At 40.0% G+C, this 16901-nt stretch overlaps 1 protein-coding gene across 1 annotated transcript in view; it reads left to right on the plus strand.

Moving 5' to 3' along the window:
• Window positions 1–16901, plus strand: part of LOC150089192 (vascular endothelial growth factor receptor 1-like) — a 418391-nt gene that overhangs the window by 252443 nt on the left and 149047 nt on the right. Inside the window, exon 14 of the mRNA XM_090389759.1 lies at window positions 13610–13714. Coding sequence (XP_090245885.1) covers window positions 13610–13714 — 105 coding nt within the window. The remainder of the gene's footprint in view (window positions 1–13609; window positions 13715–16901) is intronic.

Consider the following 16901-nt stretch of genomic DNA (forward strand, 5'->3'; position numbering starts at 1 on the left):
TTATCCTTTTTATACTTTTATAAAGTATAAAATTATACTTTATATATTTCCACACCATCTAAAGCTATTAATTGGAGCTTTCATTATCAGGTCTGTGTATTACTGGTATAAAATGCACAGAAATAGATGCTTATTATTACTTATTAGTTATATATTGTTTAAACATTGTTGAACTGCTTGGTCAGCAGTTTCATTTTTTTTTTAATTCTGAAAACAGCATCTCTCAGTTTGGCAATTTCATTGCCTTCCTAAGTGATGCATAATGCTGGAACTTCATGAGATGGCTTAAATAAGTTTGTAAACATTCCTTACCAGCAGTGGTGGTTACTGTATATTAACTGTTTATAATGTCATTTGCTCAGTGAGTAATCCACAATCATCAGAAGTCTAATTAGTATTACTGCAATGACCTTGACCTTCACTTTCCTTCATTGCAAATGCTTTTGACCAACGAAAATGCATATGTGTATCAATTATCCTATATGATCCCATCTAGGGAGGTTGAAAATACCAAAAGGACACCTGTTAAAGTCTGAATGTCTGTTTTGTAGAGGTTGTCTAACATGCAATTTCAAATACTTATGACTGGGACTCAAGCCTGAGTGTCCATAAAAAGAGGTGACCCTTATACAGCAGTATCTGTTAAGGGAGGTTTGCTGTAATTGGAATGAATAGAGAAATGTTGTTGTGCTCCCCCCCCCCAGCTGATACTGTTTGAGAGCTTTGCTTTCTTGCTATGTGTTGCCAGTACTAGTAGTAATGCTACAGTGACCTTCTCAGGGTACACAAATAATTTCATTGGACCAAACCCTTGTTCTAAATATTGCCAAAAACGTGAATAAGAGAACCATGACTCAGTTGTAATGTCTAAGTTTGCAGACGATGTTTGTTTGTTTGTTTGTTTGTTATTTGGTTTTTAGGAACATTAGCAACTAAGGCCATATTGCTCCGGGGGATATGCGGTGGTCATTCCCTGACCTTTCCGCATCCTCCGTATTTGGTGGTCACAGGCTCGAACCCTGGTCTAATCAAGAAGCGTGTGCTACGCACTGCTGCTCCTGCCCACCTGACTATGTTGTTTGTTTGTTATTTAGGAGCATTAGCAACTAAGGCCATATTGCTCCGGGATATGCGGTGGTCATTCCCTGACCTTTCCGCATCCTCCGTATTTGGTGGTGACGGGCTCGGACCCCAGTATAATCAAGAAGTGTGTGCTACGCACTGCTGCTCCTTCCCACCTGGCTATGGAGGCGCCTTGCAGATGATACCAAGGTTGGCAGGGTTGAGTTAATGACAGTAATCAGGGTATGATACTGCAACAAGATGTCTTAAAATTAGACAGAAGGGATGAGAAGTGGCAGTTGAAGTTCAAAGTAATGTATGTGTTGAATAAATCCCAGATTAACATATCAACTGTGTGGTACCATACTGAAGGTGGTACAGAATGAAAAAAAAAACAGACTTGGAGGAGGTAATTGTGCAGTCAGACATGAAGCACCTCAGATAGACTGCTAGGCCAGCACACAGGGTGTTATCAAAGATATACAGGAATTTTGCCACAAGGGATAAGGGAGTAATTATTCTGCTATATAAAGATTAGAATAGAATCTTTAATTGCAGCATGATAGACATACAATTAGTCCCGTCACGGCATGGTGGTGCCAGGGGTTTACAAAACATATTTACAAAAGAGGTATACATGAGAAAAACATAAGTTATATCAGATTATTGGAAGGCAACAAAGCACAGTTTTACATTTTCAGTTCCACGAGGATTCCCTTCCTGTATTTTTTATTATTGACCACTTCTTGGAGGTCCCCGTCGATGGCTTGCAGTGAGGGCAGCATTTGCTTTGGCAGGAATTTGTCGGTTAGTGCTAGCCGGTTACGGTTTGCTAGCAGCTGTGCTGAAGACCGGAGATAAGAGGGAGGAATGTGCCAAGAGCAGTGATCCCAGAAGTTTGGCTCTGTAATTTTACCGGTGGCGACCTTGATGGTGAACAGCAGCCTTCTTTCGCCGATGTAGGATCGGAGCCTGCGTAGTTGAAGGGCTTCTGCTAACTGCGTTGATCTGAGAGCTGGGGGAAGGTGGAGTTTGCTGTTGGCCCATTTTAGAAGCCAGAATTCGGCAGAGAATATTCTTTTAATGTTGGATTCGGCAGCCAAGGCCCATATATCCGAAGCATACAGTATTGTCGGGTAAAGGATTGATACGATGTATCTTTTTACCAGTTGTGGGTCGGTGGTGTGGAGCAGCTGTTGTTTGGCGACCCAGCGTAGTGAATTCAGCCTCAACTGTATGAGGGAGGTTTACGTGATCGTTGAAAGATAGTTTGGAGTCGAAAATGACCCCCAGATCTTTGTGCGTTTGAACACTTGGAACTGAGGAGCCGTTAAGCACAGGCTCCAATGTTGTTGGGCTGCCCTTTAGTGAATAAATTATTTGTGCAGATTTTAGCAGGTTGATTTGGAGGTTGAAAGTATTGAGGTAGTCAGCAGTGTCCTGCAGTTTGCTAGTGATTTTCTGAGTGGTTTCGGCTGCCGAGTTGGATGGCGATATCCTAGTGAGCTTGACATCGTCAGCATATGTGATCCAATTGCACTTGTTGGTCACAAACGGCACCATGATTGCAGAGAAGAGAAGATAATGGTAATGCCACATTTTGAGTTTTGCATTAGGTCTGAAAGTCTCATTTTAGGAAGGTTGTGAATCTGTTGTTGGAATGGGTGCAGAGAAGAGCAATGAAAATAATAACGGGAATAAAAGGGATACTCTTACCAAGAGAAGTTTTGAAAATTGCAACATCTGGAAACTAGGTACCTGTGAAGAGATTATGTTGAGGTGTTTAAGGCTTTGAATGGATTGAGTAAGCTAAATGTTCATGGCATCCATGCTCTAGTTTGCACAACACACACACACACGAAGCAAAAATTTAAATTAAGGAAGGATAGTTGCAGGACAGATGTGTGAATTTTTTTTTTTTAGCAGAGGGTAATTGATTGTTGGAACAAACTTCTGATTATGTGGAAGCAGGTAGTTTGAAACTCAGCATTCTGATAGGTATCTATGATAGTTTGAAGAGTAGAGTAAATACCATTTAATGAATTAAAATTGGGCCTATCCAGTGCTTAGCTGCCCAACTCAATGCCAGAGCTCACTATTGTGCATCATGCAACAGAGTGGAAATCTTCAAGGCAGAATGTGCTGGTCCTACAGGATTTAGTTATTGTCATTGACTATTTTTTCAGGGGAATGGAAAATATATTGTGCAAAAAGGATAGGTGGAAGAGGACCAGGTATGTCTGCCAGGGGCAAAAGTTGATGACGTTGTAGAGCAGATATCATCTTTAAAGGGCACAAAGGGTGATATTGTTGTACATGTTGGCACTAATCACATTATGAGTAGCAGATCTGCAGACTTAACAAGTACAGGTCAATGTTGAAAACAGTCATCAGTTACAGTTGAATTTGTAATTGTCTGGATTCTGCCCAAACATGATAGGAGGGAGTATATGATGAGAGCCTTGTCAATCAATTCTGTCATGGAGAGATTGTCCAAGGCTCAGGGGGTAAAATTTTTCTATGTGGTCTGTGCTTGTTAACAGGAGAGACTGCTTCTACAGGTTGGGATAAACTTAAATAGAAAGGGTGCAAGAATATTTGCTGATATTATCGAGGCAGTGTTAGGCGGTGTTAGAAAACTGCTAGCTTGGAGGGGGAGATTCACAGACTAATAGCCGCAGGCAGAGGTGAAAGTGATTCTTGCACTGCTTCTATTGGAATGAACAGCAGCCTGGAAAGCAAGGTGCTGAGGATTTCAAAGACTGCTGCGAGTCATCATGGAACAAGTAAATACATGGGGTGTGTTAGAGTAACTAAGAGTAAGAACAGGTGCAAGTATACTTGCATGTACAGCAATGCTAGGAGTATAGTAATGTACTCTATATAAGGAATACAGAATTGGAAGTTGGAAAGTGTACAGAAAGGATAGGAAAGGAGGGAGGAGGGATTATGCTATTAGTTGAGAAACATAAAATCTAAGAAAGTACATCCAATAGACATGGGTGGAGAGTGCAATGTTGAGTCAGCTTATGTAACGTTTGCACAGGGAAAGCAAAAATGAGAGCAGGAGTGTGTTATAGGTCTAGTGGCACTGATGAGTACAATGAACAACTGTACAGAGAAATAGAGTGAGCCAGTAAATCCGAATGTATCATAATGGGGGATTTTAACTTTCCTGATATTGACTGGAACTTGTGGGTTGGTCAGCACATACTAGCAGGGCTTTTCTGGATTTACTGGATGAATGTTTTCTACAGAATCATGTGTGAGAGGCAACCAGAGGGAGTAACACTCTTGATCTGATTATCAGTAGTGATTCTTCATGCATTAAGAACCTGCAGATAAATGAACCACTAGGTGGCAGTGATCACAGTATGTTGAAGTGGGATTTACTCAAGGAGGTAACTACCATCAGAGGTAAAGGGAAGGGTTTTTGTTTTCGTAAAGGAGACTATGATGGTCTGAGACAGTATTTAAATTCTGTACAGTGGGACCAACTGATGATGTTACCAACAGCAAACTCAAAATGGGAAGCATTCAAGGAACTAATCTTGGAGGCTACCAGGCTTTACATACCAACTAAGAAATATTGTTCAAGGTTTAGGCCTAAATGGTTGTCAGATGAACTAATGAGACATGTGGCATAGAAGAAAAATGCATGGGATACATACAAATTAATGGGTGACATGGAAGCCTATGATAGATATAAGTTGGTCTGTAACCAAGTCACAAAGGAGATTAGGCAGGCAAAGGCAGACTACGAAAAATCCTTGGCAAAGGATGCAAAGAAAAACAGAAAAGAGTTCTTTACATACTTGAACTCGAGAAGGAAAGGGATGATGAATCAGATTGGTCCACTGGATATTGATGGTTCAACAGTTGAGGATCCTGCTCAGGTGGCTAACAATCTAAACGAGTATTTTGCATCTACCTTCACGCATGAGGAGTTATTCAGGAAGGAGAATGATGTAGGTAAAGTAAACATTGGCAGTGAGCTGGATGATTTTGTAATAACTGAGAGGAAAGTGGAGGAGAGATTGTTGAGGATAAACATAAAAAAGGCACCTGGGGTGGATGGGATCTATCCAGTTATATTAAAGGAGGCCACAAAGGAAGTATGCAAACCCCTAGCCATAATTATGAGAGCTTCTTTGGACTCAGGGGAGGTACCCATAGACTGGAGATGTGCAAATGTAACCCCAATTCACAAAGGAGGATCAATGACACAAGTAATTATAGACCTGTTAGTTTAACTTCTGTTCCAGGTAAATTAATGGAGGCACTGGTTAAAGAAGCACTGCAGGATCATCTAGACAAGAATTCCGTTATAGCTCAGACGCAGCATGGTTTTGTTAAGGGCAGGTCTTGCCTGACCAATTTGATTGGATACTACGATGTAGTCACAAAAGAACTGGATGCAGGGAATAACTTTGATATTATATATTTGGATCTTAGAAAGGCTTTTGATACTGTTGCACATGGAAGACTGCTGCACAAATTGGAGCAGTGTGGCATTGGGGGCAAATTGCTGCTATGGATAAGGGGATGGTTGAGTGGCAGAAGACAGAGAGTGGTAATCAGTGGACACTGCTCAACGTGGACTAATGTTATTAGTGGAGTTCCTCAAGGTTCAGTGTTGGGTCCGTTGTTGTTTTCGGTGTTTATGAATGATATTGATGATGGGATATCAAGTTTAATGTCCAAGTTTGCAGATGATACAAAGGTTGGCAGGGTCGTTAAGGACACTACTGACACTATGCTGCTGCAACAGGATCTGGAAAGGTTGAACAGATGGGCTGAGAGGTGGCAAATGAAGTTTAACATTGACAAATGTAAAGTACTACATATGGGAAACAGTAACCCCAGAGCAACGAATCAACTCTGCGGTACTACACTGACAGTGGTGGAGAATGAAAAGGACCTGGGGGTAATTGTGCAGGCAGATATGAAGTTCTCTGAGCAGTGCAGACGAGCTGCAAGAGTAGCTCATGGTGTCTTGTCAATGATATACAGAAATTGTTCTAGCAGGGATAAGGAGGTGATTATTCCCTTGTATAAGGCAATGGTTAGGCCACATCTTGAGTACTGTATACAGGTCTGGAGGCCTCATTTCAAGAAGGATGTAGAGCTGCTGGAACGGGTACAGAGAAGGGCAACAAGATTAGTAAATGGAACAAAGGGTTGCTCTTATGAAGAAAGGCTTAAGTTTGCAAATTACAGAGTCTGGAGACTAGGCACCGGCGAGGTGATCTGATAGAGGTGTATAAGGCTTTGAATGGTTTGAGCATGCTCAATGCTGATGGGATTCTTCCTCTAGCTCAGAAAAATCACCTGAGAGGGCATAAATTCAAATTGAGGAAAGACAGATGCAGGATAGACGTGCGGAAATTTGCCTTTAGCCAGCGGGTGGTTGGTTGGTGGAACAGACTTCCATCCCTTGTTGTTGAAGTTGATAACCCAAACAAATTTAAAGCTCAACTGGACAGGTATTTTGAACGAACGGAGGGGTGAAATGGGAGTGGTTTTTTTTTTTTTTTTTTTGGCTGATGCTGAATAAGCTTGCTTTCTTGCATCATATGCCTCTACTAATGCTAATGCTAACGCTAACAGATGGAAGTTTTTTCCAGCAATCAACCACCAGCTGGCTAGAGGCAAATTTCCGCACATCTATTCTGCAACTGTCTTTCATCAATTCGAAATTATGCCCCCTCAGGTGCAGAATCTGAGCAAGAGGAAGAATTCATCAGCATTGAGCTTGCTCAAACCATTCAAAGCCTTATACACCTCAATCAGATCACTTTGCAGGTGCCTAGCCTCCAGACTACAATTTGCAGAACTTAAGCCTCTCTTGGTAACAGCAACCCTTTGTTCCAGTCACTAATCTCACTGCCCTTCTCTGTACTCGTTCTAGCAGCTCTGCATCCTTCCTAAAATGAGGCCTCCAGACCTGTATACAGTACTCATGGTTTGGCCTGACCATTGCCTTATACAAGAAAATAATCACCTCCTTATCCCTGCCAGAAAAATTACTATATATCATTGAGAAGACCCAATGAGCTACTCTTACAGCTTGTTAGCGCTGCTCAGAAAACTTCATATCTGACTGCACAATTACCCCCCCTCAGGTCTTTTTCATTCTCCACTACCCTGAGTGTAGTACTGCATAGTTGGCATGTTACTCTGTTACTGCTACCCGTATGCAGCACTTTGCATTTGTCAATGTTAAACTTCAGTTGCCACCTCTCAGCCCATCTGTTCAACTTAATTGAAAACATTGTTGTTTTCAATATTTATTAATATCATTAATATTAATGTTTTAATTGTTGTTTTCAATATTTATTAATATCATTAATAAATATTGAAACAACAATCAGCTCAGCACCGAACCCTGGGTGATTCCAATAATGACATACTCCGTGAAGAGCTGTACTGATTGATAATTGCTGTCTTCTCCTACTCAACCATCCCTTTATCCACAGCTGTAACTTCCTTTTAATGCTACACTGCTGAAATTTGTACAGCAATCTTTTATGTGCAACTGTATCAAAAGCTTTTCTGAAATCCAAGTATAAGATATCAAAATTATTTTTTGCATCCAGTTCCTTTTACTGCATCATAATATTCAATCAGACTATCTAGTCTGATTGAATATTATGATGCAGTAAATCTTAACAAATCTATGGTGACTACAGCGTAATTGCATTCCTGTCTAGATGGTTCTGCATTTCTTCTTCTACCACTGACTCCATTATTTTCTCTGGAACAGATGTTAACATATCTGTAATTACTCATTTCACCTTCTGATTCTGCTTTGTGAATTGGGCATACATACATACCCACATCTTCAGTACATAGGATTCTCTGCTGAATTAAAGGAAGCTCTCATAATTATGGCTCAGCATTTGCTTACGTTGCTGCCCTTCCCTCGTATAATTGGATGTCTTTTCTGTGTTTAACTTCAACAATTTCTCTTGCAGTCCCCTTCCAGATATTACAAAAATCATTTAGCTTCTTGTTAGTTTGATAAACTTGAGGTTTACACACATAGCATCTCATTGACTCTTCAAATACACATCTTAGTCCACAATATACTATTTGTCCATTTATTTTTTATTTTTTGTTTTATAATTAGACATGTATTCAGAGGGAATATTCATAAATCTACACAAGTGGGACATTCACATTCATTCAATTCTCACTTATGACAGCCCCTCTGAGCCTTTTTCACTTTGGGCCCTTCCTGCCAGAGGGGCACAAAGTGAAAAAATTGCTATGGTTTGCCTGCCAGAGACTTACGTGACCCTACTGCCTGGCCCACCTCTGCATAGTTGGGTGTTTTTTTTTTTTTTTTTTTTTTTTTCAGTGCAGCAAAAGCCACAGGCTGCACTATAAAAAAAAAAAAAAAAAGTATTCACCATAGTGCACTTCCTTGCACTATGATGAATACTATTACTATAGCGAAGGACGGGCAATGTGCCTCTACTAATGCTAATAACTAGTATTACATTAATATTTTTGCTTTGTAATTTTTCATTGTTTTCATATGGAGCTCTTTCCAGACTTATGACATCATCATTCCTTGTTCATGTTGTGTTACTATATGAATCTGTGTTAATTGTATGGATATGCATTTTCATTTCATATTAACTTATATTTTTACTTTAATAATTTTATGTTAATTTATTGCCTTATATTTGTTTAAATGTTGTGTTTTAGTGTTAGCATTAGCATTAGCATTAGCAGAGGCATATGATGCAAGAAAGCAAGCTTATTCAGCATCAGCCAAAAAAAAAAAAAAAAAAAACCCACTTCCATTTCACCCCTCCGTTCGTTCGAAATACCTGTCCAGTTGAGCTTTAAATTTGTTTAGGCTATCAACCTCAACGACAAGTGATGGAAGTCGGTTCCACCAACCAACCACCCGCTGGCCAAAGGCAAATTTCCGCACATCTATCCGACATCTGTCCTTCCTCAATTTGAATTTATGCCCTCTGAGGTGATTATTCTGAGAAAGATGAAGAATCCCATTGGCATTGAGCATGCTCAAACCATTCAAAGCCTTATACAATCAGATCACCTCGCCGGTGCCTAGTCTCCAAACTCTTTAATTTGCAAAACTTAAGCCTTTCTTCGTAAGAGCAACCCTTTGTTCCATTTACTAATCTTGTTGCCCTTCTCTGTACCCGTTCCAGCAGCTCTACATCCTTCTTGAAATGAGGCCTCCAGACCTGTATACAGTACTCAAGATGTGGCCTTACCATTGCCTTATACAAGGGAATAATCACCTCCTTATCCCTGCTAGAAAAATTCCTGTATATCATTGACAAGACACCATGAGCTACTCTTGCAGCTCGTCTGCACTGCTCAGAGAACTTCATATCTGCCTGCAAAATTACCCCCAGGTCCTTTTCATTCTCCACCACTGTCAGTGTAGTACCGCAGAGTTGATACGTTGCTCTGGGGTTACTGTTTCCCATATGCAGCACTTTACATTTGTCGATGTTAAACCTCATTTGCCACCTCTCAGCCCATCTGTTCAACCTTTCCAGATCCTGTTGCAGCAGCATAGCATCAGTATTGTCCTTAACGACCCTGCCAACCTTTGTATCATCTGCAAACTTGGACATTAAACTTGATATCCCATCATCAATATCATTCATAAACACCGAAAACAACAATGGACCCAACACTGAACCTTGAGGAACTCCACTAATAACATTAGTCCACGTTGAGCAGTGTCCATTGATTACCACTCTCTGTCTTCTGCCACTCAACCATCCCCTTATCCATAGCAGCAATTTGCCTCCAATGCCACACTGCTCCAATTTGTGCAGCAGTCTTCCATGTGCAACAGTATCAAAAGCCTTTCTAAGATCCAAATATATAATATCAAAGTTATTCCCTGCATCCAGTTCTTTTGTGACTACATCATAGTATCCAATCAAATTGGTCAGGCAAGACCTGCCCTTAACAAAACCATGCTGCGTCTGAGCTATAACTGAATTCTTGTCTAGATGATCCTGCAGTGCTTCTTTAACCAGTGCCTCCATTAATTTACCTGGAACAGAAGTTAAACTAACAGGTCTATAATTACTTGTGTCAGCCTTTGATCCTCCTTTGTGAATTGGGGTTACATTTGCACATCTCCAGTCTATGGGTACCTCCCCTGAGTCCAAAGAAGCTCTCATAATTATGGCTAGGGGTTTGCATACTTCCTTTGCTGCCTCCTTTAATATAACTGGATAGATCCCATCCACCCCAGGTGCCTTTTTTATGTTTATCCTCAACAATCTCTCCTCCACTTTCCTCTCAGTTATTACAAAATCATCCAGCTCACTGCCAATGTTTACTTTACCTACATCATTCTCCTTCCTGAATAACTCTTCATGCGTGAATGTAGATGCAAAATACTCGTTTAGATTGTTAGCCACCTGAGCATGATCCTCAACTGTTGAACCATCAATATCCAGTGGACCAATCTGATTTATCCCTTTCCTTTTCGAGTTCAAGTATGTAAAGAACTCTTTTCTGTTTTTCTTTGCATCCTTTGCCAAGGATTTTTCATAGTCTGCCTTTGCCTGCCTAATCTCCTTTGTGACTTGGTTACAGACCAACTTATATCTATCATAGGCTTCCATGTCACCCATTAATTTGTATGTATCCCATGCATTTTTCTTCTCTGCCACATGTCTCATTAGTTCATCTGACAACCATTTAGGCCTAAACCTTGAACAATATTTCTTAGTTGGTATGTACAGCCTGGTAGCCTCCAAGATTAGTTCCTCGAATGCTTCATATTTTGAGTTTGCTGTTGGTAACATCATCAGTTGGTCCCACTGTATAGAATTTAAATACTGTCTCAGACCATCATAGTCGCCTTTACGAAAACAAAAACCCTTCCCTTTACCTCTGATGGTAGTTACCTCCTTGAGTAAATCCCACTTCAACACACTGTGATCACTGCCACCTAGTGGTTCATTTATCTGCAGGTTCTTAATGCATGAAGAATCAGTACTGATAATCAGATCAAGAGTATTGCTCCCTCTTGTTGCCTCACGAACATGCTGATGTAGAAAACAATCATCCAATAAATCCACAAAAGCCTTGCTAGTGTGCGAGTGACCAAACCACAAATTCCAGTCAATATCTGGGAAATTAAAGTCCCCCATTATAAGACTCTCTGATTTACTGGACCACTCTATTTCCCTGTACAATATCTTATTATACTCATCAGAGTCATTAGGCCTATAGCACACTCCTACTCTCAATTTTGATTTCCCTATGCTTATGTCACTCCAAACTGGCTCGACACTGCCCTGTCCATCGATGTCGACTGGCTTCACTTCCTTGGACTTTATGTGTTTCTTAATTAATAGCATAACCCCTCCTCCCCTCCTGTCCTGTCTATCCTTTCTATACACATTGTATTCCCCAAATTCCAGTTCCGCATTACTTATATCTGTGTGACACCACGTCTCTGATATCCCAACAATATCTGCCTTTGATGTTTTGAGCAATACCTCAAATTCATCAAATTTATTTACCAAACTCCTAGCATTGGTGTACACGCAGGTATACATGCACCTGTTTCTATTCTTAGCTACCCTAACACAACCCATGTGTTTACTTGTACAGCAATGACTACCAGCAGTCTCTGAAATATCCTGCATCTTGTTTTTCAGACTTCTGCTCATTTCAATAGAAGCAGTGCAAGAATCACTTCCACCTCTGCCACTGGCTACTGTTAATCTATTAGTCCTTGTATCCCCCCCCAACTAGCAGTTTTCCGACCCACCTAACACTGCCTCGACAGCATCAGCAAAAATTCTTGCACCCTTTCTATTTAAGTGTATCCCATCCCTGTAGAAGCAATCTCTCCTGTTAACAAGTACAGTCCAGGCTGAAAAAAATTCTACCCCTTTAGCCTTGCACAATCCCTCCAGGGCCGAATTGATCGACAAGGCTCTCATCATATACTCCCTCCTATCGTGTCTGGGCAGAATTGCAGACACTTTCAAGTTCAACCCTAATTCACGGCTTTTTTTCAACAGTGACCTGTACTTGCTAAGTAATTCCGCCGGTCTCCTATTCTTAATATCATTAGTGCCAACGTGTACAACTATATCACCTTTTGTGCCCTTAAAAGATGATATCCGCTCTACAACGTCATCAACCTTTGCCCCTGGCAGACATACCCTGGTCCTATTCCACCTATCCTTTTTACAAAGTATGTTCCCCGTTTCCCTGACAATAGAGTCACCAACAACTACTAGTTCCTGTAGGACCAGCGCATTCTGCCTAGGGGGCTGCTTCTGTGTTGCCTGATGACCAAGTGCAAGCTCTGACGTTGATGTGGGCAGCTGAGAGCTTGATGGGCCCCTCAATTTATTTCCTTCGAGGGCATCCACCCTGTCCTTCAAGCTCTCATAAAGGCCCATAACAACGCTGAGTTGTCACCTGATTTCCTTGCACTCCTTACATCGTGCACACACAAAGACATCCCCCTTGGCAGTATCATGTCCCGTACCCGACTGCTCCGCAAACATCAAGCAAACAGTGCATTTTAATAGACTGTGATTCAGAGGGCAACTGCCCCCCTCAGTTCTCCCCTGAACCACAGCACTCCCATTAGCTTGAGCCTTTTGCTTTGCTGCTCTGGTCAGAGTCATGATTCCGATTTAATTCAATAAAATTCAAAACAAAAATTAAATCCTTAAGTTATATCCCAAAACAGTTATGTTATATATATATTTTTTTCGGTATCTAGTGTTTTCTACGAGTTCCCTTTATACAACTTCCGTATCACGTGTACCACTATAGTTATGTATTAATTATTTGTTATGATTAAGTCGTTATATATATATATATATATATATATATATATAGAGTTAAAAGTACAATTTAATTGACAATAAAGTTTATCAAGATTAATAGATTTACTGATTAATTGACAATATTATATTATGCACTATACGACACTAAGCTTATGCTATCGTGTAAAAATGGCGGGAATTCACGAACGGTATTTCTACGGACTCGTAAGTATTGATTAGCTTCCAAATCTCGCTATCTCAATTTAGAATAAACTAAGGATCCTGACTAGGTCTATAATCTACTTATAGAAGATAATTTGATATAACAGTTGGTTAATAAATCGACTAAATTTGGTTAAAAAAAAATTTGGTTTGTGACACGTGGATTTGATACCGTTACCGATACTAAGTAATATCTACAAAATCTCTGTCTAAGTTAAACTTTAAACTAAGTATCGTAATTAGGAATATAAAGCTACTCTAGAAAATAAGTTAATATGACAATTTAAACTAATAAAGCAGAAAATAAATCAGGAAAAACTTCTCTGTTTGAAGAGCTTTAAGGAGCAATGTCCGCACAGGCTAACCTCGCACCCAGACTTGTGTTAATAGGTATTTGTGATGTGTAACTTGCTCTGGAATATATACATTCCAATGAAGAATATATATGTTTTCACCCATATCATATATATTTATTTATTTTTCTGTTTACGTATCTCTATGTACACGTTTAGGAAAAACTCTTGGTCAAGGAGCTTTCGGTAGAGTTGTGAAGGCAGAAGCTGTTGGTTTATATGATTCCGAGACATCCACAACTGTTGCAGTGAAAATGTTGAAAGGTAATTATAATAATTTTATATTTTTTGTTATAAAACTAGCCATGTTATTCTGACAGACCTGGGAGATACCGGTTTGCATATAATAGCTTGCTGTTAAATGGGTATACATATCATTGTATGTAAAAAATAGTTATTAATATATTTGCATGTACAATTATTTTTTTATTTTTTATTTTTTGTGGTCTGTGGCCTCGACCTCAAATACTAGCATTAGTAGAAGCATATGATTCAAGAAAGCAAGCTTATACAGCATCAGTCAAAAAAAAAAAACATTTCATACATCCACTCGCTCTAAAAGTTTACCCAGTTTTTCCTTCAATTTATTTAAGTTGAATTTATGGAAGTTTGTTCCAGCAATCAACTACCCACTGGCTAAAGGCGAAATTCCACACATATATTCTACAGCTATCTTTCCTCAATTTGAATTTATGCCCTCTCTGGTTCATAACAAACTCACAGGTCTATAATTACTTGTGTCAGCCTTTGATAATCCTTTGTGAATTGGGGTAACATTTGCACATCTCCAGTCTATGGGTACCTCCCCTGAATCCAAGGAAACTCTCATAATTATGGCTAAGGGTTTGCTTACTTCCTTTGTTGTCTCCTTTAATATAACTGGAAAGATCCCATCCACCCCAGGTGCCTTTCTTGTGTTTATCTTCAACAATTTCTCCTCCAATTTTCTCTCAGTTATTACAAGATTATCTAGCTTACTGCCAGAGTTGAATACACCTCTGGCATTTCCCTCGCTGAATAACTCCTCATGTGTGAATGTTGATGCAGAATATTCATTTAGTTTGTTAGCTACCTGAGCAGGATCATCAACAATTGAACCATCGATATCTAGTGGACCGATCTGATTCATCCCCTTCCTTCTAGAGTTTACATAAGTAAAGAACTCTTTGCTGTTTTTCTTTGCATCCCTTGCCAAAGATTTCTCATAATCTGCCTTTGCTTGCCTAACCTCCTTTGTAACTTGGTTACAGATCAACTTATATCTATCATAGGTTTCTGTGTCATGTGTTAATTTATATGTATCCCATGCATTTTTCTTCTCTGCCATATGTCTCATTAGTTCATCTGACATCCATTTAGGCCTAAACCGTAGTTGGTATGTAAAGCCTAGTAGCTTCCAAGATAAGTTCTTTGAATGCTTCTCATTTTGAATTTGCTGTTGGTAACATCATCAGTTGGTCCCACCATATAGAATTTAAATACTGTCTCAGACCACTGTAGTCACCTTTACGAAAGCAAAAACCCTTCCCTTTACCCCTGATGGTAGTTACCTTTTGAGTAAATCCCACTTCAGCACACTGTGATCACTACCACCTAGTGGTTCCTTTATCTGCAGATTCTTAAGGAATGAAGAATTACTACTGATAATCAGATCAAGAGTATTACTTCCTCTAGTTGCCTCCCGAAAATGCTGATGTAGAAAATAATCATCCAATAAATCCACAAAAGCCTTTCTAGTGTGTGAGTGACAAACACCCACAAATTCCAGTCAATATCTGGGAAATTAATATCCCCCATTATAAGACTCGCTGATTTACTGGCCCACTCTATTTCCCTGTACAGTTTCTTATTATACTCATCAGAGTCATTAGGCCTATAGCACACTCCTACTCTCAATTTTGATCTCCCAATGCTTATGTCACACCAAACTGACTCAACACTGCACTGTCCACAATGTCGACTGGCTTCACTTCCTTGGATTTTATGTATTTCTTAACTAATAGCATTACCCCTCCTCCCTTCCTATCTTGTCTATCCTTCCTGTACACATTGTACTCCCCAAATTCCAGTTCTACATTCCTTATATCTGTGTGACACCATGCCTCTGATATCCCAACAATATCTACCTTTGATGTTTTTAGCAATACCTCAAATTCATCAAATTTATTTACCAAACTCCTAGCATTGGTGTACATGCAAGTATACATGCACTTGTTCCGATTCTTAGCTACCCTAACACAACTCATGTGTTTACTTTTACTGCATGAGTATCCCAGCAGTCTCTGAAATACCCTGCATCTTGTTTTCCAGGCTGCTGCTCATTCCAATAGAAGTAGTGCAAGAATCACTTTCACCTTTGCCAGGGGCTACTGTTCATCCCTTAGTCCTTGAATTCCCTGAAGCTAGCAGTTTTCTGACCCACCTAACACTGCCTCAATAGCATCAGCAAATATTCTTGCACCCTTTCTATTTAAGTGTATCCCATCCCTCTCGAAGCAGTCTCTCCTGTTAACAAGTACAGACCAGGCTGAAAAAAATTGTACCCCTTGAGCCTTGCACAATCTTTCCAGGGCCGAATTGATTGACAAAGCTCTCATCATATACTCCCTCCTATTGTGTCTGGGCGGAATTGCAGACACTTTCAAATTCAACCCTAATTCATGGCTTTTTTTCAACAGCGACCTGTTCCTCATTGACAATACCCCTTGACCTGCTCTGGCAGGTCATGGGTTATTGTCCCTCTGAATTGCTCAGAAAACCATATCTGACTGCACAATTAAACCCAGATCTTTTTCATTTTCCACCACCCTAAGTGTAGTACCACACTGTTGGTTCGTTTCTCTGGGATTATTTCTACCCATATGCAGTATTTTGCATTTGTCAATGTTAAAAGTTCAGTTGCCACTTCTCAGCCCAACCTGCCCAAATTTTCTAGATCATGTTGCAGTAGCATTAGCAGAGGCATATGATGCGAGAAAGCAAGCTTATGCAGCATCAGCCAAAAAAAAAAACCACTTCCACTTCACCCCTCCGTTTGTTCGAAATACCTGTCCAGCTGAGCCTTAAATTTATTTAGGCTATCCACTTCCACAAGGGATGGAAGTCTGTTCCACCAACCAACCACCCGATGGCTAAAGGCAAATTTCCGCACATCTATCCTACATCTGTCTTTTCTCAATTTGAATTTATGCCCTCTCAGGTGATTATTCTGAGAAAGAGGAAGAATCCCATCAGCATTGAGCATGGTCAAACCATTCAAGGCTTTATACACCTCTATCAGATTACCTTGCCGGTGCCTAGTCTCCAGACACTGTAATTTGCAAAACTTAAGCCTTTCTTCATAAGATTCATTGTCAACCCATTGTTCCATTCACTAATCTTGTTACCCTTCTCTGTAATCGTTCAAGCAGCTCTACATCCTTCTTGAAATGAGGCCTCCAGACCTGTATAC

The sequence above is a fragment of the Mastigoproctus giganteus genome, chromosome 2 (assembly GCF_048544385.1).
Source record: "Mastigoproctus giganteus isolate SK-2022 chromosome 2, ASM4854438v1, whole genome shotgun sequence".
In the NCBI taxonomy this organism is placed as follows: Eukaryota; Metazoa; Arthropoda; class Arachnida; order Uropygi; family Thelyphonidae; genus Mastigoproctus; species Mastigoproctus giganteus.